Source organism: Schistocerca gregaria, chromosome 1 (assembly GCF_023897955.1).
Source record: "Schistocerca gregaria isolate iqSchGreg1 chromosome 1, iqSchGreg1.2, whole genome shotgun sequence".
In the NCBI taxonomy this organism is placed as follows: Eukaryota; Metazoa; Arthropoda; class Insecta; order Orthoptera; family Acrididae; genus Schistocerca; species Schistocerca gregaria.
The window spans coordinates 278,948,060-278,969,430 of record NC_064920.1 but is presented as its reverse complement, the minus strand read 5'-3'; the positions used below and the strand labels follow the sequence as shown (position 1 = coordinate 278,969,430).

The 21,371-nt window shown below is 42.4% G+C and overlaps 1 protein-coding gene across 17 annotated transcripts in view; it reads left to right on the top strand.

Annotated features, from left to right (window-relative positions):
* The window catches only part of LOC126340904 (disco-interacting protein 2), a 1,418,593-nt gene that overhangs the window by 1,193,312 nt on the left and 203,910 nt on the right, over positions 1-21,371 (top strand). For 5 of the 17 annotated variants that reach the window (XM_050001743.1, XM_050001741.1, XM_050001734.1 and 2 more), the window contains exon 3: positions 5,838-5,918. The exons of 4 other annotated variants lie outside the window; for them this stretch is intronic. In XM_050001743.1, the coding sequence (XP_049857700.1) occupies positions 5,838-5,918 (81 nt within the window). Of the gene's footprint in view, positions 1-5,837; positions 5,919-18,823; positions 18,959-21,371 lie in introns of all 17 variants that reach the window. 8 more of the 17 variants (XM_050001732.1, XM_050001731.1, XM_050001730.1 and 5 more) reach the window with 2 other exon arrangements.

Sequence of the window (21,371 nt, the reverse complement as noted above, 5' to 3'; positions counted from 1 at the left end):
TAGGCGCGCAGTCCGGAATTGTGCGACTGCTACGGTCGCAGGTTCAAATCCTGCCTCGGGCATGGATGTGTGTGATGTCCTTAGGTTAGTTAGGTTTAAGTAGTTCTAAGTTCTAGGGGACTAATGACCACAGTAGTTGAGTCCCATAGTGCTCAGAGCCAGAGCCAACACCGTTACAAATTTTTCTGACTATTTGTGACCAGCTTTGTATACATGCTACCACTGGTTTCGATGTTTCAAGCTCAAAAAGAGTTCACCGTTGTCCGTACGTGACTATTTAATATAAGGAGACGACAAAATTTTAGTGGAGTTCATATATTTGCTGACTAAGATAAATACTTTTGAAAATACCGCTGTAGCTACAAAATAATGATAGCACACGGTTTTCTTAGTTGCTCGTGTGTGCTGCGGCAAATAATTTCCGTGTTCACAACCTTTATATTTAAATCGCAGCACATTGGTCCGTCATTTACTATAACTTAGATTCCATTTCACTTGTTTTCACAACATGTTCCTATTATTAATGTTGGTTGCCGTTTGAAGAACGTAATTCATATACTAATTTTCCCCGTTAACGTCCACAGCGATCTCTACGTTAATGTGTATCTTAACGCAGTACACCGAAACGTAAGTGAAATAAGTCACTATTTAAAAAAAAAAATGGCTCTGAGCACTATGGGACTTAACATCTATGGTCATCAGTCCCCTAGAACTTAGAACTACTTAAACCTAACTAACCTAAGGACATCACACAACACCCAGTCATCACGAGGCAGAGAAAATCCCTGACCCCGCTGGGAATCGAACCCGGGAACCCGGGCGTGGGAAGCGAGAACGCTACCGCAATCACGAGCTGCGGACATCACTATTTTCAACCAAAATTTAAATGGCAGTACAATTACAAGTCAACAAATAAACAGTCGCGCCACGATTTGTGGAGGTCTAACGATCTGTTTCAGCAAAAATATCCTCTGAAAGAGTGCGGTAAATGCTGACGTCAAACATGTATGGTAACGTGTGTGTGTGTGTGTGTGTGTGTGTGTGTGTGTGTGCAAGAACGAATTCAGCCTCTCGGAACGAGTAATGGGATACTTTTTACTTCGCTGGTTGTGGTAATCATTCATTTATCATTTTATTTAATTTTGTTTCGAAATGTCATGTAGTATTTTTTTATCCCTTTGTTTCCATAGCACAGAGCTTAGAATCCTTTGCTGTAACTTTAAGATAATTAAACGGAAAAAAACGCATCCTTTGCTCCAATATCCGTTCACATCACACTTTTGACATACTTAATTTCATTCTATATAATATGTTTTGACCTACAGCTATCATCAGGTACTGTAAATAAAATGAGAAAATAACGAAATTAGAAGAAAACACTAACGTTACCAATTGAATGCAACAGTTCCCTCCAAATTGAGAGTAATGTTTAATATGTTTGTTTCACGTCAAAACAATAATACTGTCTACGCCACGAATAAGCAGTAATTGAAAGATTAAGCCGCCTACAGTAAAAACATTAAAACACCTTTAAAGTCACCTGTCCCTTCTGTATGCATATTTTCCTTACTTATAACAAAAACAAACGGCTGCAAATCACGCAGTGTAAATTCCAAAAGTAGTTTAAGCAGTCTCGTTTATAAATCCTGCCGTAGTCCTTGATAATACACGAAAAATAATTCTATTAGGAGAAAATGTTTACAGTAAATAAAAATTGAACTTGACTTTATTCTCATTTTTTCTGTACTAGTAATTGATTCCCTAGCTCGCCAGGCTGGCTACGGTGCATAGCCGCTCATCACCCGTGAGCCTTCATAGAAAGATACAGTTTTAGTTTTAAGGAAGTTAAAATTACAATTTATATTCTTATCATTTTAAGTAACGAGAAGGGTGGTTGTCCATTGAAAATGTTATAAATCTCTTTTAAATTCTGAAAATTTATTATAGTCTCCATAAAAAAAAGAAACTAAATTCTACACCAGCATTGGGAAGGATGACTGGATAAATAGGTAACAAGACAGTTAAATGTAGGTGTGAGGAGTAAGAAACTAATATAGAGTTCGTATGTAGGATGTATAGTGCGGGAGATTTGGTGGCAGGAGACATCTGGCTTGGATGACGAGGACGGAAACTAGGCCAAGGTTATGGAGGAAAGAGAGGTGGATAAGGTAGAAAAGGGGGGAATCCGATGTGAGAAGAGATAGGGAGGAGTGAGTTCGACCTAATAGCAAAAGGTTGTCGCAGCGGATTTGGTTGTCAAAGGGGGAAGTTATTAGTTAGGTTGAAAGAGGAGTTTCAAGGGTGTGTAGATGCGAGGTCTGTGGGAAGTTTCGGCTTTAGCTCGGTAGCATTACAAGATAGATGAGATTGTTTGTAATAGTATAAACAATATCAATTATTTTCGTACTAGAGTTGTAGAAATATCACATTTATTTAATGTGTAATGCGACGACTTGTCATGTACTGGAAACGGTACGAAAAGACTTTACTGGAGGTATCAAGATATATTAATAATGAGAAAAAATTTAACTTAAATTCAGTTAACGCCGCTACGCGGTGTACTACACTTCACGTGCGTGATCAGCAGCAGATGGGGACGTCCCCAGAGGACACAAAAGCACAACACCGCCCAAGTACAAAGCGGTCCCAGCATTTATGCAATAGTGCCGCAAAAACGTCAAAATTGAGCAGAAACTGGAAAGTAAATCATTTAATGTAGATGAAATTTGGATTAATCAACATAGCAGTTGAATTAAGTGGAACGAATGATTAGATGAGGATAAAGTCAAAGAAGGTGCAGTGACATGAAATGATACGAGCGGTTCTGATCCTGCAGAGCGAAGAAAATACCGTTAAAATTGAAATTTGTCCCAGACCGCGAGTCCAATCCGGATTTCCAGCTTATCCCGCGCAGTCTTCTCCATCATTAGGCTCTCCCCACAGGTCTCCAGTACTGGCTCGAACTTACATTCTCAGTGGCATTTTCCTATATTATTTCTGAACACACTGTTGCAAGGGGTTCTTCCACGGCGAGTGTGTGATAATATCACCGTTGACTGATCTAACTCAGCTCAGCGGAGCAAATGTTACGTGACCTCCATTAAGAATGCACGTTGGTCGCTTTGTAGCATTGTAGCTCTGTCGATGGTGTTGAACTGCGGACTTCCATCGCCGGCGGGATTTTTGCCGGTGAAGTTGAGTGCGTGTGGCAGTCGGCTGCATTTAATCAGCATAGTAAGATGGGTCGACGTCACACAGTGGCAGAGAGGAGCTATCGTGTTTGGAGTTGCCCATGATCACACAGTGAATGGAAGTTGCCCGATTCTCGCGTGTACACGGAAAGGTGTTCCACTCGCAACCATGTAAGGTGGCGTAGCAACAGTGGTCGTGAAAAGATCCTAACCGTCAGTGCCTGAAGGCGAGTCTGACGCCTTGTCAGTGACAAACGGTATCAAGCCCGACAAAAAATGGTTCAAATGGCTCTGAGCACTATGGTCATCAGTCCCATAGAACGTGGAACTACTTAAACCTAACTAACCTAAGGGCATCACACACATCTATGCCAGAGGCAGGATTCGAACCTGCGACCGTAGCAGTCGCACGGTTACAGACTGCGCGCCTAGAACCGCGAGACCACCGCGGCCGGCTCAAACCCGACAGGAATTGCTGCTGTCTGTGAGTACAGATCAGTTTCAGTTTACCACCCACAGTTGCGAAAGGAACCGCGTGCAGAGGGAATCTGGGGTTGTGTAGCTCACAAAACCACAGTGCTCACGTCTTCACTGGGCAGAACAACACGCAGAAACTCGAGAGCAGCGAACTTGAACTTAGTGCGGTACGATGAGTCGTGATTTTGCCTCTTTTCAAATGATGCGTCACGTGAACCGACAGCCCGATGAGGTCAAAGGTTGTACTGAGACGTTTCAGGGGTGCTTTTCTACCTGGAGCCCAGTGATTTCTTGCCGCAAAAGTGGTCCTCGATGTATTTTGAAACATTCTTGGCGGCCAGTTGGTCCGCTTTCTTTTGTATCTTGGTGACGAACGTGCTGTGGACAGTGCCGTCTTCCAAGGTGCCGGCTTGTGTGGCCGAGCGGTTCTGGGCGCTACAGTCTGGAACCGCGCTGCTGCTACTGTCGCAGGTTTGAATCCTGCCTCGGGCATGAATGTGTGTGATGTCCTTAGGTTAGTTAGGTTTAAGTAGTTCTAAGTTCTAGGGGACTGATGACCTCAGAAGTTAAGTCTCATAGTGCTCAGAGCCATTTGAACCATTTCTTTCTTCCAAGGTGATAATAGTGGCTCCGCACATACAGGTGTTGCAGCTGGTGTGACGAACACCCTGGGACTCAGTCGCTTCTCGACCCGCCCGCTAAACGCTCGATCTTAATCATATAGAAAATGTCTGGGATTATTTTGAAACAGCGGGTAGAAATTGGCAGTCAACATCCGCGCTGTGGTGTAGCTCTACGGGATGTAAACATCAATGAGGGGCTTCTGGTAGGAATGGCATACCTTAAAAATCTTGTGCATTCTCTTCATCGCCTAGTTTATGCCATTATCAAGGCCAGAGGCGGTGAGCACGTACGCTACGTAACAGTTAAAGTGAAGCAATCAGAAGACGCGCTCGGATGTCGTTTAGAGTGATGCCGTGACCGAGGAATTCAAATGGTTCAAATGACTGGAGCACTATGGGACTTAACATTTGAGGTCATCAGTCCCCTAGAACTTAGAACTACTTAAACCTAACTAACCTAAGGACATCACACATATCCATGCCCGAGGCAGTATTCGAACCTGCGACCGTAGTGGTCACGTGGTTCCAGACTGTAGCGCCTGGAACCGCTCGGCCACTTCGGCCGGCGACCGAGGAATATGGACTGATCGTGAAAGGCGTCATTGTGTTGAGCGATAAACTGCGGTTCTGTACTGGCGTAGGCCACCATCGTCGGCTAGTATGCTAGCGACCTGTGGAAAAGCACTAATTTTCATACGTTTTGGGGAGGCACCGTGGTGTAACTCCTGGCGACATCGCGTGGGCAGTCATCGGATCAGCGCTGCTAGTTGTTGAGCGTATTCTGATGGCACAGAATTTTGTGACCCACATCTTGCGTCCTCATGTGTTGACTGTGATGCGATACTATCGTAGTGCCACTTTTGAACAGAACAGTGCTCGTCTTGCCGTGATACTTGTCTCTTCGAACTATTTGTATGATGTCGAGCTACTCAAGTCGAGATCCGCATTTCTCCACCTGATAGAACGTGTGTGAGACCAGCTCGGACGTCAATTCTTTCCCAGTGCAAGTGTCCAGCATATCAAGGATCAGGTTTAACAGTTGGGGGCCAGGTTGCCTCAGGAGAGGGTAGAACACTGTTTTTGACACTACCCAATAGAATCAGCGCACGCATCCTGGCCGAAGGGGGTGCAACACCGTACAGATAAGTCGACTCATTTCTCTAAGTCCTTTGTACATTTGGTTCGCGTTCGTAATCACTGAAGGAACATCACATACCCCCTCAACCTGTGAAATTTCATTTCATTTCCTCGTCAGGCTGTGTAAATGATTGCCTTGTAATTCCCACTCGAGTGCTGTGCAGAGGTGGGAGTCGGAGTCAGCACTGGAAGCGAACTCACATAGTGTAATTGTTTAGGCGATTGCTCGCGGAAATCAGGAGTTCCTGGTTGGAGTCCCGTTCTGAGTAAAGTGTCGGTGGTTATGACGTAACGATGGCGGTCTTTCTGCTCCCCGTGAGGTGTTGTGACGTTGGTGCGAGTGTGTCAGTGTGTGGTGGCCGGCTGCGCTGTCAGAGTGTGGTAGTGGTGACTGTTGTTGTTTTGGCAGCTCCGTCGTCCGGCCGGCAGCAGCCCCGCCAGCGCCGAACGCAGCGGCGTGTCACGCACAACGAGAAGAGATACCACTCAGGTAGCCGCCGCGCCGCCGCAGCAGCGCGTAGATGGCTGTGCCCGTCCTAGCTATAGCTCTAGCGTACGCCTCTCTCCAGTCAGCCTTGCCACGCGGCACACACAATTGTTGCGGAAGTTCCCGTCTGAGAACAGATGCAGTCGCCCTGTCAGGTCTGACGAAAGCTGTGATTTATGACAGGGCTACTAGTCTCAACACCTGAGTAAGTATGGGTGTTACTGCTTATGGAAAACCATATTGATCGGACAATAACTGATAAGAGGAATCGTTCTATTTTTGCGAAACTCCCTAGTGCTTCGTTTCGAACCGAAGCCACCACACCCTCAGAGTGAATAATTCTCATTTTAGTCCTTACGTCATGGATGAAATAACTGGTAGTTCTACTGCTTCGAAACATGTTTCTCTAAAACTGAATTCCTCTCCCATCCCCACCCCTCTTATCCTTTATTCATCATTCTTGTGGCTGACCTGATGTGGCCCGCCACGAATTCCTCTTACTTACTTACTTACTTACTTACTTACTCACTCACTCACTGGTCATACCGGACTCGAGAGTCCATTACCGCAGCAACACATGTTCGCCATCTGTCCCTGTCTTGGGCTATTTCCTTCCATTCACCATCAATACCTAGGCTCCTCAAATCAGCCTTCACATTGTTCCCCCATCTACGCCTCGGTCTCCCCACAAGACGTTTTCCTTCTAGGTGCCCTATCAGTACTCTGCGCGCTGCCCTGCCCTCATCCATTCGAGCTACGTGACCCGCCCATCGCAGCCTACGTCATTTAATAATACTGATTATGTCAGGGCTTGAATAAAGTTCGCGAATCTCTTCGTTATCAAGTTTTCGCCACTCTCCTCTAATGTCATCCCTTTTTACTCCGAAAATTTTCCTCACAATTTTGTTTTGAAATACTCGAAACGGCTTTTCATTTTGCACAGTTAGAGACCAAGTCTCACACCCATACAGCATAACTGATAGAATAATAGTTTTGTATATTCTAATCTTTATATTCCTAGACAATATCCGTGATGAAAGTAATCCATTCAGTGAGAAGTAGCACGCATTTCCCGCCCGTAATCTCTTCTTCAGTTAGGATTCAATCTCATTTCTCGAAATGATGTCTACGCCTAGATACTTAAATGTGTTCACTTTTTCAAACTGCATGTCTCCAACTCTTAACATTTCCTGATCTACTGCTGTTGTCATTCTAGTAGCAACCAGGTATTTAGTTTTGTCTTCGATTATCCTTAGACCTACATCTTCACTAGCCTTGATTAACGCATTCGCATTTGCTGTTACAGATTCTTTCCTATCGCTAATGCTGTTTAGATCATCTGCATATCCTAATATCTTAATATTTCCATTTAACTCCACACCCTCTGAATTATCTGCTGCCATTGGTACAATTCCTCTCCAAAGCCAAATTGTTTCTTTCAGAGTAGCATTTCCCTAACGTTAGCAACTATTTGTTTGATATGTTGTAATCTCTGTCTTCCCCTTCAGTGTGTCGCCGTTACATCTCCCTCTTACAAGGGAACTTCCCCATCACCCCCCCTCCCCCACCCTCAGATTTAGTGATAAGTTGGTACAGTGGATAGGCCTTGAAAAACTTGAACACAGATCAATCGAGAAAACAGGAAGTAGTTCTGTGGAACTATGAAAAAAATAAGCAAAATATACAAAACTGAGTAGTCCATGCGCAAGATAGGCAACAGCAAGGACCGTCTTGAGCTCAGGAGCGCCGTGGTCCCGTGGTTAGCGTGAGCAGCTGCGGAACGAGAGGTCCTTGGTTCAAGTCTTCCCTCGAGTGAAAAGTCTACTTTCTTTATTTTCAATTTCTGTGACAAACTCTTATGTTTTCATCACTTTTTTTGGGAGTGATTATCACATCCACAAGAAAACCTAAATCGGGCAAGGTAGAAGAATATTTTTCCCCATTCGCCAAGTGTACAAGTTAAGTGGGTCAACAAAATATTCATGTCATATGAAGCACATGCCGTCACCAGTGTCGTATAGAATATATCAGACGTGTTTTCCTGTGGAGGAATCGGTTGACCTATGACCTTGCGATCAAATGTTTTCGGTTCCCATTGGAGAGGCACGTCCTTTCGTCTACTAATCGCATTGTTTTGCGGTGCGGTCGCAAAACGCAGACACTAAACTTATTACAGTGAATAGAGACGTCAGTGAACGAACGGACAGATCATAACTTTTCACTCGAGGGAAGACTTGAACCAAGGAACTTTCGTTCAATAGCTGCTCACGCTAACCACGGGACCACGGCGCTCCTGAGCTCGGACTTTCCTTGAAGTTGCCTATGTTGCTCATGGACTACTCAGTTTGTACATTTTGCTTATTTTTTTATAGTTCCACACAACTTCTTCCTGTTTTCTCGATTGATCTGTGTTCAGTTTTTCAAGGCCTATCCACTGCGCCAACGTATAACTAAATCTGAGAGGGGTGCGATGGGGAGGTTCCCTTGTTAGTATCATCGAACTTATTCCCTAATGACTTAAGACTTCTGCTGTCATCCTGTCCTTTATTATAGTCACTGTTCTCCATATGTGTCTTTCCTCGCCGATGCCGCGGAGAACCTGCCCATTTCGTATCTTAACAGTCCTCCTTATTTTCAACATCTTTCTATAGCACATCTCAAACGTTTCGATTCTCTTATCTCCCGTTTTCCCGCAATTGGTGATTCACTTCCAGACAATATTTTGTACCACATGGGCATCATCAGAAATTTCCTCCTCGAATCACGCCCGATGTTGATCAGAAATGCGCTCTTTGCCTGTGTAAGTATGCTTTTTATGTCCTCCTTGCTTCGTTCATCGTAATTATGTTGTTTTTGCTTCCAAGGTAGCAGAATTCCTTCATCGATCGCTTGATCTCATGGAATTAAATTTTCATGCCGAAATAATGAATAAACATTTGTGCCAAAGTCGGGACTTGAACCCAGGTCTCTTGTTTCCTACGCAGATGCGCTATCCACTGCACCGCCAACAGGCATTTTGCTGCACGGACTACCCTAGTCCAGCGCCCTCCGCAACACAAACTTCAGTTCATGTCTCAGCCCATCTTGGTTTTCCCCTTCTTCTAGCGTCAGTACTGCCGAGACTCTCCGATATTGCAATAACAGCCCACGTAAAGGAGAAATCCCGCCTTTACATCTGGCGTAGGTGATCTAGTGAGCTGATACAATTACATTTTCTTGCAGATATATTCAGTCTCAACTTTATCTTCGATCCATTTCTTCCTCCGTTCTTATCGAAGAATTCCTTCATTTGTTTTACTTCCTTATCCCCAACTTTTATGTTTCGTTTATCACTAATCTCATTTGCACTACTCCTAATTACTTTAGTCTTTCTTTGATTTACTCTCAATCCACAATGTGTGTCCATTATTCTATTCGTGCTATTCAACAGGCCGTGCAGTTCCTCCTCACTTTCAATGAGAATATCAGTGTCATCAGGGGATATTATCGTTGATACCCTTAGACCCTGAGTTGTGGAACCTTGACAATGCTTTATCTACGTGAACAGTGCCACGATAACACGGGGGTCAGATGTAACTTGACTGTGCGTCGCGCCAGTAATTGTCGTGTGAACCAGTCCACAGGATGTAGGAAGAAGGAAAAAAACGATACCCGTTAAAGCATTGTCAAAATATAAAAAAAAGCCCAGGGTGGAGACTTGCAGGGGAGGGGGTGGGCGGCGGTAATATTGTAGCTACAGAGAATCATGGTTCGAATCGTTACTGCACCAGTAATGTTTCCATGACGCCGTAACTAAAATTCGATTCACTCGAGCTTGTGAAAACAATTCAGTACCTGCCCCCCAACCCCTCAATGGGAGTTCATACGACAAAGAACGAAAATTCTTTTTTTTATTGCTTCCCCCCTCCCCCTCTTCCCCCCACCCTATATATCTTAAAGAAGTCTTGTACGAAAAACACGTGGAACCATGAACTGTGAAACAAATAGTCATCCATTTTCGATATGAGGTCTTAGATTCCTGTCATATTGAAGTGTAACATTGGATTGTCAACAATTTAATATAGGAAGATTGGAGTATAATAGGATAACATGAACTGAAGCAAATGTGAAAAACTTTGAGCCACGAAGGCGCACTTGTAATAATGTGAAGTAAATAAAAGCTCGTAGAGCAGAGGGAGCGCGTTGATTTCATATCGCTTCAGTGGAGGAGCAGCACGTGAAAACACTTGTAAAACTTCTGTCATAAGAGGAATGAGAGGAAAATGGAGATCAAAATTCTGCCCTTTAAATTATGTGTTTGCATACTGTTCTTATTACTGTGCAAGATAGTTATCTCTCAAAATATTTGTCTGTGCGATGTTCTAAGCTACCCGTTATTCATCAGCTGTTTGAAAATACCTTTATAATCCGATGTATTGTTTGTTGCAACCTCGGAACAAGGAGTTGTTTTTGATTCGGTAATATATTTATGACACTGATTCATGAGGAGTCCAGAAATACAATAGGATAAAATACGAGTACCCCATTTGCGTTTGTATTAGGAGTCAGCCGTGTCTGAGTTGTCTTTTATGTGAGACGTACATGATCTCTTACACGTACAGAAATTTACACTCCTCCTGTAATGATAACTAAAATTTGGAGCAATATATAATTAACTTGACTTAAATCATCCCTTTCCTGGTGTAAATATAGATTAGACAGAAAACTACAACTAACAGACAGTATCTGAATTCTAACAGTAGTGTGTGTTGTATGGAGACGGAGCTGTAAGGCTACAGCGGGTGGCGGGCTCCGGTGAGTGGTGTCTGTGTGTGTCGCTTCTGCCTCTCTTGCACGCTGCTTGCTGTGTTTTAAATGCTCACTCTTCGGCTGCATGTTAGTGCCTGCTCTGATACGTAGCAGTAGACGTAGTTGTTGGCGGCAGCACCGGATGTGGCGGCTACAGTAGAGCTCCGTAGACGCAGCTTGTTGCACCTAACTCCAGAGGGCTGCTCGCTGCTGGTATGGCACCGCTCTAGCTGTGCACTGGCGCTCATCATCAGGAGCATGACTTTAGAACGCAGGTACTGGGCACAATACATACCTACTAGAGTTTGGTCGCCTCTCCGAGGGGATTTCCTGCTAGTGAAGGCGAGCACGATGTCTCCCAATGGATTTTGCCCATCATCACTAGGTGTAAGCCTTTTCAGAAAACTCATTTGCTGGTTGGTGAAATTTGGAGAGAAGTTCTTTGAAATTCTGTAGCTGTTTCTTCTGGAAACCTGGAGTTAGCGTTTGTGAGTAAAATCCCAATAAGGTCAACAGTAGAAATCCAGAACGGCGTAATCTTTACTTATCAGATCGTTCACTCATCGCAAGTTCAGTGCCCTAATAAATTACAAAGTATTAATAGTTCCAAATCTGTGCCAGACCTATGTGCTGCACATACCTATCGGTTTAGGAAGTGACCAATTTTTGGTAGTATTATAAACCTATGTAAATATGGATGCGTGAAATAATAGCGTACTATTAGGCAGCTTTTGTGTCTTCACATGACGAGACTAAAATACCATAGAGGTTTGTCATATTACTGAACACATGCGGTACAGGACGCCTCCAGTATTGCTTCACATGTTCCGTTATTAAATTCACTATGGTGATTGTAATAAAGTGAGAGGCTGTGTAGTACAGGCACGGGATCGATCCCTTTTCAAGAAACTATTTGATAGCTATTCAGAAATTAAGTCGCACATATTTATTTCAGAACAAGACATATTCTTTTATCGAGGCATTACAAAACGACTTGACACATATGAAGGTGCAATCAATTTCTTCATCTACATGTACGTGGATACTCTGCAAATCACATTTAAGTGCCTGGCAGAGAGTTCATCGAACCATCTTCACAATTCTCTATTATTCCAGTCTCGAATATCGCGTGGAAAGAATGAACATCTATATCTTTCGGTACGAGCTCTGATTTCCCTTATTTTATTGTGGTGATCGCTCCTCCCTATGTAAGTCGGTGTCAATAGAATATTTTCGCTTTCGGAGGAGAAAGTTGGTGATTGGAATTTCGTGCGAAGATTCCGTCGCAACGAAAAACGCATTTCTTTTAATGATTTCCAGCCCAAATCCTGTATCATTTCTGTGACACTCTCTCCCACATTTCGCGATAATACAAAACGTGCTGCCTTTCTTTGAACTTTTTCGGTGTTTTCCTTCAGTCCTTAACGCGAAAAAATTTTTATGTCCATCGTATGCTGTAACAATTTTGCGAGGGGAACAAACACGGAGGTCGTCGGTTCCATCGGATTAGGGAAGGATGGGGAAGTCGGGCGTGCACTTTCAAAGATTACTACATCATGCAGGTTCCCGGTGGCCAAACGTAAAGTGCAGCTACTCTGGGAGATCCACTGTGGGCTGTCATTATCATATGACAGAGAAGTTTGGTAGACGTGCTAATGCGTTACTACGGAATCGATATACGTTTGAAAAAAAAATTCCAATTTTGGCCCCCAGGTGCTTATTTGGCACTGTGATTGCGAGAAAGACGTACAGAAATCCTGCCATATGTAATTAATTAGGAACATTACGTGGGCAGAAAATGTCAAACAAATGAGAAAGGCATAACGTTGATTTTATTATTAACCGTCAGTTACACAGTTTGTCCAGAATACGCACTTCGACAAGATGATGCATCCGTAAATCGACGCGATCAAGAGCTGATCGCAGTTATTCCGGTGGAATATGAGCAACATGTTTCCAGATTACATTATTATCTTTTTATACCAAATAGTGACACCGGGCCTCTCTTCAGACCTCTCAATCTAGCACTGTAATTGCTGCCGTTCATATAAAACAATTTCACTAACAGTGCACGCTCTCCCTTCTCGATAGCAACACTGTTCACACACATTATGAGTTGCCAAATGACTGCGTTGATGTCGTACCGCCACAGAAACAGTGTACAGTACCAGATTTGCACCAGGTGGCCAGAATGAGAAAAATTTTTGAGCCCACACTGGACCTCCATGAGCAGCAGTACTTTAATTACAACCTCCCGGTACATTATTGACTAATTTCAGGCTGTGGCCAGTACTGTAATAAAGTTCATTTGTATTTTAAAAAATATGACAGCCTGCGGTGGACATAAAAATACATTCTAGCGTTAAGAAGTTACGTTCATGCCGTGGATACACACAGGAGACAACTAACACATAATCAGTTTTTCCGTTTCCTGATTATAGAAATGTGCTCCTATGAAATGCAGTCATTGGTCAGGCAATTTTTTTAAATGTTCTTCGGTGGAAACTGTCGTCGTTTCGGATGTATTTCCAGTCTAGCGTACACGCAATTCCCAGCATGCACTTCAGTTTTTTCTATGACTTCTGTTGAGACGTATTAAGTAACTTTAAAACTGTACGCGATACGAATGTATTATAAATTGAAATAAATCGACATTCGTGGAAAAATGGAAGACACGCTGGGGATTATCATATGCGTATCAGACTGGAAAAGATACGGTTAGAGCTCGATATGTCAACGACGGAAGACGTGCACACGGCGTTCCTAAAATGCTCAACGACGCAGCGAAATGGTGGAACGGTCAAGACATGGGAGACTGGTTTTCGGCAGCAGCAGGTTTCTAATCCCTGTCCGACCACCATTTTTTAAGCTTTCCTTGGTTTCCCTGAATATCACCGAATATGGATATCGGGGAGATTACTTGAAAAAGGCCATGGGCGATTTATTGTTTCATCCGTGTTCAATTCATGAACCGTCTCTGATGACATGGATGTCGACGAGACGTTCAGCTCCAACTTTCATTTCCAAATGCCCAAGAAACGGATTTCCGTCGCCAGGTGACCGAAAATTTTGTGTTACTTTCGGTCACACGTCTAAAATTTGTTGTGCTAGTGTGTCGTAGTCTGTTTTAATGCCTTGATTGAAGAATTGACCTTTACACATGGTAAAACAGTTTGAGTTGAGCTTAACACTGCAGTGAATGTCAGTTGAAATACACTTCCATCCGTAACTGGTCGTTTTAGTTTCAATTCCAATATGTTTAAGTGTTAAACTTCCATCAACAGTTAAAATTACTGTATAATCAGTGTCGGTTTTGTGCGTACGATTTTGTATACAACGCGCGACGCTGCCTTTGCTCTGCACCATGAGACTGTGACACAGGCAGCCTACAAAATCTTTTTCATATTATCAACATTTATCATACATAAATTTTAACTGAAGCTTTGTGCTGATGAGTTTTAAATCCTGTGAACTGTGAGTGGAATCGTAAATGAATTTGTGCAGTTCAACTGATAGCACTGGGCAATAAATAATGACGATTATTTTGAATCGATTTCCCTGTTTGATTGGTTCCTTTTATTCTGAAGTGTAAGAAAATCACTGTCGTAATGGACCTAATTTGCTTTTGGACATTGGTTATTCATTTTTTAAGTTTTTATAATTGTAACGGAAAGATTAGAGTCAGGGCGCCCAGAGGCGTTGAAGCAGTCATTGTTCCCCCGCTATGTGTGTGATAGGAAAGGGAGGAAACCCTAGCGTGCGGTACAGTACTAAGTGACCCTTTTTATATTTGCAAAGTATGCACGTACATGTAACTGCGGTAGATGAGGGAGTCTGCTCTGGAGGGTTAAAAAAATGCTTTCCCGCTCAGGCGATCCTGTGTTTCCGTCGGTAGAGAGAGTCATGGTAGCACTGTAGGGAAGTCCGGTTACATTCATTATGGACTGTACTTGAGGACTGCGACTTCTAATTGCAATAGAAAAAAATATATAATACTGCGTCAGTCACGAAGTTTTATTTAATCCACTATACATTTCTATAGTTAACCAACACCTTCAGGTCGTTCAAATGGTTGTTCTTAGTGGTAAGCTTAACACTTAGGTGAAGCAGCATGTGAGGCGGCCAAGAAGTTAAGGTGTGACATGCACAGTTAATAAGAAGTGCTGAAGTGAGTGACGTGGCGGATGGCGTAAAGATATTAAAGGAGCTTATAGTACGATAGCAATATGCGTGCTGCAGTCTTCCGCTGAAATTCCCAAATGCTTCTCACTGTACATCAGTCACTCAGTGCCGTTGTTATGTATCACATAAATTAAATTTCTTCGCCGCAGAGTTTAAAACCAAAGAGTACACAAAACTGTATCATAGCCATGGAGAAACAGCAAGGAGATGTGGCTGCGTTACAGACTTCTGCTGTACATTGTTTTGTACCCGACGCCGCCATGTTAGTAGCCCGTATACATTAGCAGAGTACTGTTTACAGTTGCTTCTTCTTTCTAATTTCTGTCGTGAACACCGAACAGAATAGTAAATATTCCATTGCTTTCGTGAATAGCACAGCGTTAGGACGGCATATTCAGACGTTTTCTGGTCTTAAAGGCATATTATTTTCTGATCCTTTAATGCGACGCATTTGGCCTCGATATTGTAACTTTGTTTTTGTTATTCCTTTCGAGGACCAAGAGGCGAAGCCAATGACGTAAAAGGACTGCTTTCGTAATCGAACATTTTTCTGAAAAGTACTGATTAAACTATGTTCCGTCTATGTCCTTTTCCCGAAAATGCTGAGAACAAATTTTGCTATGACTGAATTGTTTAAAATTTTTCCTTCTCACGGCGTTTGACCAGAGCGTTCTTCAAGTTATAATGACTGGAAATCTGAAAACAAATTACAGAAATAAAAGCACTATATTGAGAGCAACAAGCAGAAGTAAAATCCAGATATTTAAAAGAAAATATCACTTGAACGTGTCCACTTAGAATGAAATGTGAGTCCTTTACGACTAGTAAGCCTGTAGATGGTGTTAGCTGGCAATTTATTGTTGTTTATATTTTTATCAACGCTCTCCCACCAGAAGCTAATGTTTGGAGCTACTATCATGGCGGACGTTAGCTTCAACTTTGTGACGTCAACACAACTTGCCGTATTATACCTCCATTATCATAGCAGACTGAAAATTGACCAAGAAGTGTTTGCTATGATTCCGTTATGTAAACTGTCTGCCTTTAAATTCTTTGGCGAAAAAATTTAACATATTTGCTATGTAACAACAATACTGGGTGACAGACGTAGATTGATAATCATACGCGAATTTGAGTGGCAGAAAGCAGCACACGTTCCGCTCTTCATCCACTGTAAGTACCTTTAATATCGTGGAGGTATGTACCGTCTATACAACCAAATAAAGGCAGTTTTGTTTATTGCCATACGCTTTTCGCTTCTTTTCTTTGGGAAGCATTGTCAGTGGCCTGAAATACATTTTTCCTTTTATACATACAATAAGTGTATTGTGTGGTAGATACAATACGCTGATATATTACATTTCGTCGTGTCTTTCTCTTGTTTTTTAGATTAGAAGCAACTTTTGTAGCACAAGTTCCGAAATGTGAGCTTATCGATCGTGCTACAGAAGTTGCTTCTAACCTTAAAAGTGAAAAACACAACAAAATGTAATATGGCAGCATATTATATCTATCACATGTATTTCAGGCCACTGATCATGCTTCCCAAATAAAAAAAGCGAATCGCGTATGGCAATAAACAAACTGCCTTCATGTAGTTGCATAGACTGTACATACCTCCACAAATTTAGAGCGACTAAAGGAAAGACGGAAAACAGGGAAAAAATACCTTTGATATCTTTAAACTATCGGCTGCGTGACATCTTTCAATTCTGTGAATAATTCGCTTAATTGTTAACAGTAAAATTTGTAGCGCAGTCTGTTGGCCGCTAGCACGAAACTCCAGTTGTTCACCGCTAACAAAGAGAGGTTCCCAGCGGTGGGACTGAATTTTTGAAACCATCTCTACGATTGATGAAGTTCAAGCTCACAGGTATCACACCCTGCAACCATTTACCTTGGTAGACTCTCGTTTGCTTGTAATCGACAAAAAGATATTAGGAATTTTGCGTGATTCCGATTTTTTTTTTTTAAAAGGAATGCTGCCTGGATTGGTCTAGCGGTGTAATGAACAGCTGAAAGCCTCCTCATGCAGAAGGTTGTGCGTTCAAATCTCCTCAGGTGTTTTAATTGTTTTATTTTTAAATCTTTACCTGTATGGCTCCAGTCATTATTTTTATTCAATTAATAGTTTTAAATTCAATTTTTTGTTTCTGTTCCTTTGTCTCTTCATTTTAATCACTGTAAGAACTTTTCATTTGTTCTTATTTAATCTTTATATCATTTTCTTCCGCTCATAATTTTTGCGAACGTGACTTTAATTTAATAAATAGAGTGTTTAAATATTTGAAAATGCCGATCTATCAGTTAAAAAACAAAAGACGAAATAATTTATTTATACTGAATGTGCAATGTTGTGAACATGTTAAAACTATAGAAATTAGATCGAAACTGATACATAAAATTAATTAAAATCACACAAATAAAGATTTCAAGCGGAAAGAGAATGATAGAAAGGAAAATGAGAGCAAATAAAGACGTTGATTAATGAATAAAATGTCACAAAGAAGTAGAAATAAAAAATATATTTAAACCAATTATTTGAATAAAAATTGTGATAATCGTTTCAATAATGATTGAAAAATAAAGTTTGAAGCACGTAACTAGATTGGAACCTGTATTGATAAAACTACTCTGTCCATTACACCACGCAATCAATACAGTCAACATTTCTTTTTTAACACAAATCTTTGCTGCTTAAAATCCCGATTTTTTCCCCTTGGTCAGTTACTGGCAAGAGTGGCTACAGGGTGTGATACTTGGATCCTAACCTACATCACCGTAACGATGGCTTCAAAAAGTCGATCCCTCCGCAGGAACCTGTCCTTGTAAGAAAAGTCTTGTAAAATGTGCCTTCCATTTGATGGTAATAGTTAACCTTAGAAACGCATAGTGGATGAAATAAAGCTTCATGACAAACGCAGATCTCTATACCGGATGATCAAAAAGTCAGTATAAATTTGAAAACTGAATAAATCACGTAATAATGTAGACAGAGATGTACAAATTGTCACACATGCTTGGAATGTCATAGGGTTTTATTAGAACCAAAAAAAAAAAAATACAAAAGTTCAAGAAATATCCGACAGATGGCGCTCCATCTGATCAGAATAGCAATAATTAGCGTAACAAAGTAAGATAAGGCAAAGATGATGATCTTTATAGGAAATGCTCAATATGTCCACCATCATTCCACAACAATAGCTGTAGTCGAGGAATAATGTTGTGAACAGGACTGTAAAGCATGTCCGGTGTTATGGTGAGGAGTTGGCGTCGGATGTTGTCTTTCAGCATCCATAGAGATGTCGGTCGATCACGGTGCACTTGCGACTTCAGGTAACCCCAAAGCCAATAATCGCACGGACTGAGGTCTGGGGACCTGGGAGGCCAAGCATGAGGAAAGTGGCGGCTGAGCACACGATCCTCACCAAACGACGCGCGCAAGAGATCTTTCACGCGTCTAGCAATATGGGGTGGGTGTAATAAAACCCCATGTCATTCCCAGCGTGTGTGTCAATTTTTACCTCTCTATCTACATTATTCAGTGGTTTATTAAGTTTTCAAATTTTGATCACCCGGTATATATATATATATATATATATATATATATATATATATATATATATATATATATATATATATATCACTGCAGGGACACGGCTGTTTTTATGAGGTATGTCAAATCTTCCCCGTCTCATTGAATTGTCTGGTGGAGCACCGTATGTGGATGGCACTAGTAACACCAATCTGTTGGGAGATACACTTAGGAAGCGACGAGTTGTCACTTGAGAGACGAGTGTTGGCAAGATAGAAGGGTGAGTGCGCAGTGCCGTAACCAGCAGCGGCGCAGCCCGCCTTACGGTTGGCGGGAGGGGCTGGGAGTGGTGTTGAGGCTGTGTGTGTGGTCGCGGCCGGTCTGACCCGAGTGTTGACTGCAGCGGCGCCGGGAGGCGGACCGTCTGCGGCCGGCGGGGGCGGGGGCGGCTGTGGCTCGGGGTCCAGCAGCCCCGGCGCCAGGGCGCGCCGCCGAGGCAACCGGCGGCTCACGCGCAACGAGAGCCGCTACCACTCTGGTGAGTACCTCCTCTTACAGCTGCAGCTGCCCGTAACAGTCGACCACGAGCCATCGATGTCTTCAGCACATACAGAATGGCGTAAAAAGCGACATCAGACACGTCTAATACTAACAATAATTAACATCCCACAACATTTTCTGTGCAGAATGTAAAAACATTTTTGAGGATTTCCCCTTCAGTGTATAGCATTCTCGACAAAGACTACAAGTACACTGAGCAATCAGAAAATTACGACCACCTAAGTAATAACCGGCAGGTCCGTCTATGGCACCGACGACGCTTCGTGGCATGGAAGCAGTGAGGCCTCGGTAGGGCTATCTTTCCCAGCTACTGCTGTAGTTCAATTCTTTTATCTTGGCGGTTCGCGCGTGCCCGCCCAGACGCGGGGGATTGCTGCGTTGCCAGTTGTACGCCCCAAGAGAAGCACCGCCATAGTATGGTTCGCAAATTTACGTTTAGGGGGGGAGCGCGCATTTTATGAAGTAAAGCCACCACGGCCGCATTAACCCTTTCGCTGCTACAGAGACGTGCTCCCCGCGTTCCGCGCTGTGCGCGATTTTGTCATCATTGCACTGCTCGCCTGTGCAAACACATGGTGTCTCGACTGCTTTATCACACTTTATCATTCGATTTCACAAACACTATTTGGCACAAAAATTTGATTTTTACACATCTTCTTGACTGATACCCTCCCCCCATAAGTGAATAATTTTGTTTTAATGTTCAACGCAGTTATTGTGCAGCATTAGATGTAGTAAACCATTTCACGAAATTTTGAACATTTAGCAGAGGTAAAAGTCCATAGCCTATGCTTTCCATATGGTCGATTTTAGTTGCTACTAGAAATTTCAAATAAATACATTCAAACGAATAAAATTCATTAAGTAAGACATTATATATTGTTTTTAAATAAAGAAAATATTAAGCACCGATCAAGGGAACTCGGAACCTTTCACTTAGCAGCCACACACTTTAACCATTAAGCTAACGCAGCTCGTCATTCAATAGAACTCCTGGAGGACTTTAAAAAGTTACGCAAAATACCGACAAACACTGTTGGTATGACTATAAATTACTCGAGTTTCGTCGAAGTACAATAGGAAATAAACAATTACCGCTGTTCTTTATTGCGAAAAAGCGGTTAGTGAGAATGATACAAACACCTTTCCTTGCTATCGCCTGAATTAGGAGGCTTATTGCTTGTTTGGTTTAATTAATTAGTAGAATATGAAGCAATTGGCATAAAGAATGCTTTTTGCAAACTTTCTATAAAACAAAGTCTGCTATGAAGGCATTGCTTTTGTTCAATTACTTTATTTATGACTGAACGTTTCTAAAACTGAAGACACTCGTCCGTGCTCTGCACTGCAGCCGAGCTCTGACAACGTCCTTCTCTGTTCATTGGCTGACTCTGTTTTGTGACGTCAGATGTGCAGAACGAACCTAAACTCGGCCGCTGTCGTAAATGACACGTACATTAGAATCCACAAGTCACCATAGGGTGTTCTGCGGTGATTACTTTTGCTTTCACTGTGATCTCATTTATTTCCCGTTCTATTCGTGAATGCCGCACGGAGAAACGCCTGTCGCTAAGCCTTCATATGAGCTATAATTTTTCTGATTTTCCCGACGTTGTCACTTCGTGAGGTGAACGAGGGAGGAAGTAACATGTTGCTGTTCTCTTCTTGAATAAGTGCTCCCAGCGTACTATCAGTAATCTCCGTAATCTCTTCCTTGATTTATCTAGCGTCTCTTGCAGCGTTTGCTTCTGGAGTTTATTGTCCGCTTCTGTGAAGCACTCCCGCTCCTGGTAAACGAATCAGTGACGCAACGGCTGCTCTTCATTGGACCTTCCGTAGCTCCTTTATTAATCGTACATGTTAACTGTCTGAATGACGAACAGGACTCTATCAGTCAAACGAGCATTTTGTCACCTCACTTGTTTCGTGGATGAGTTCCATTCCCTTAGGATTCTTCCGAGAAATACGAGGTGCGACAATAAAGTAATGACACTGATGTGAAAAAAAATGTAGCTCACCGTTTTAGTCAAGTTTAATGCTGTCTCCTTCAAAATAGTTCCCTTCTGATTGTACACACTTTTTCCAGCGCCAGCGCCATTGATGGTAACATTGCTGGGACTCATCTTCTGTAATATCCTTCAAGACCCTCGTCACAGCTTTTTGGACATCTTGTGTTGTTTGAAAATGGTGTCCCTTGACTGCCGTTATGACTCTTGCAAAAAGAAAAAAGTCACACGGAGCGATATTTGGTGAATAAGGTGGCTGTGGTAGTACTGAAACTTGTTTTGTTCTTAAAAATAGCTGTGCTGACAGAGCAGTACGGGATGGCGCATTATCGTGATGCAGAATACAATTATCATCAATGTTGGAATGGACACAAAGAAGTCTTT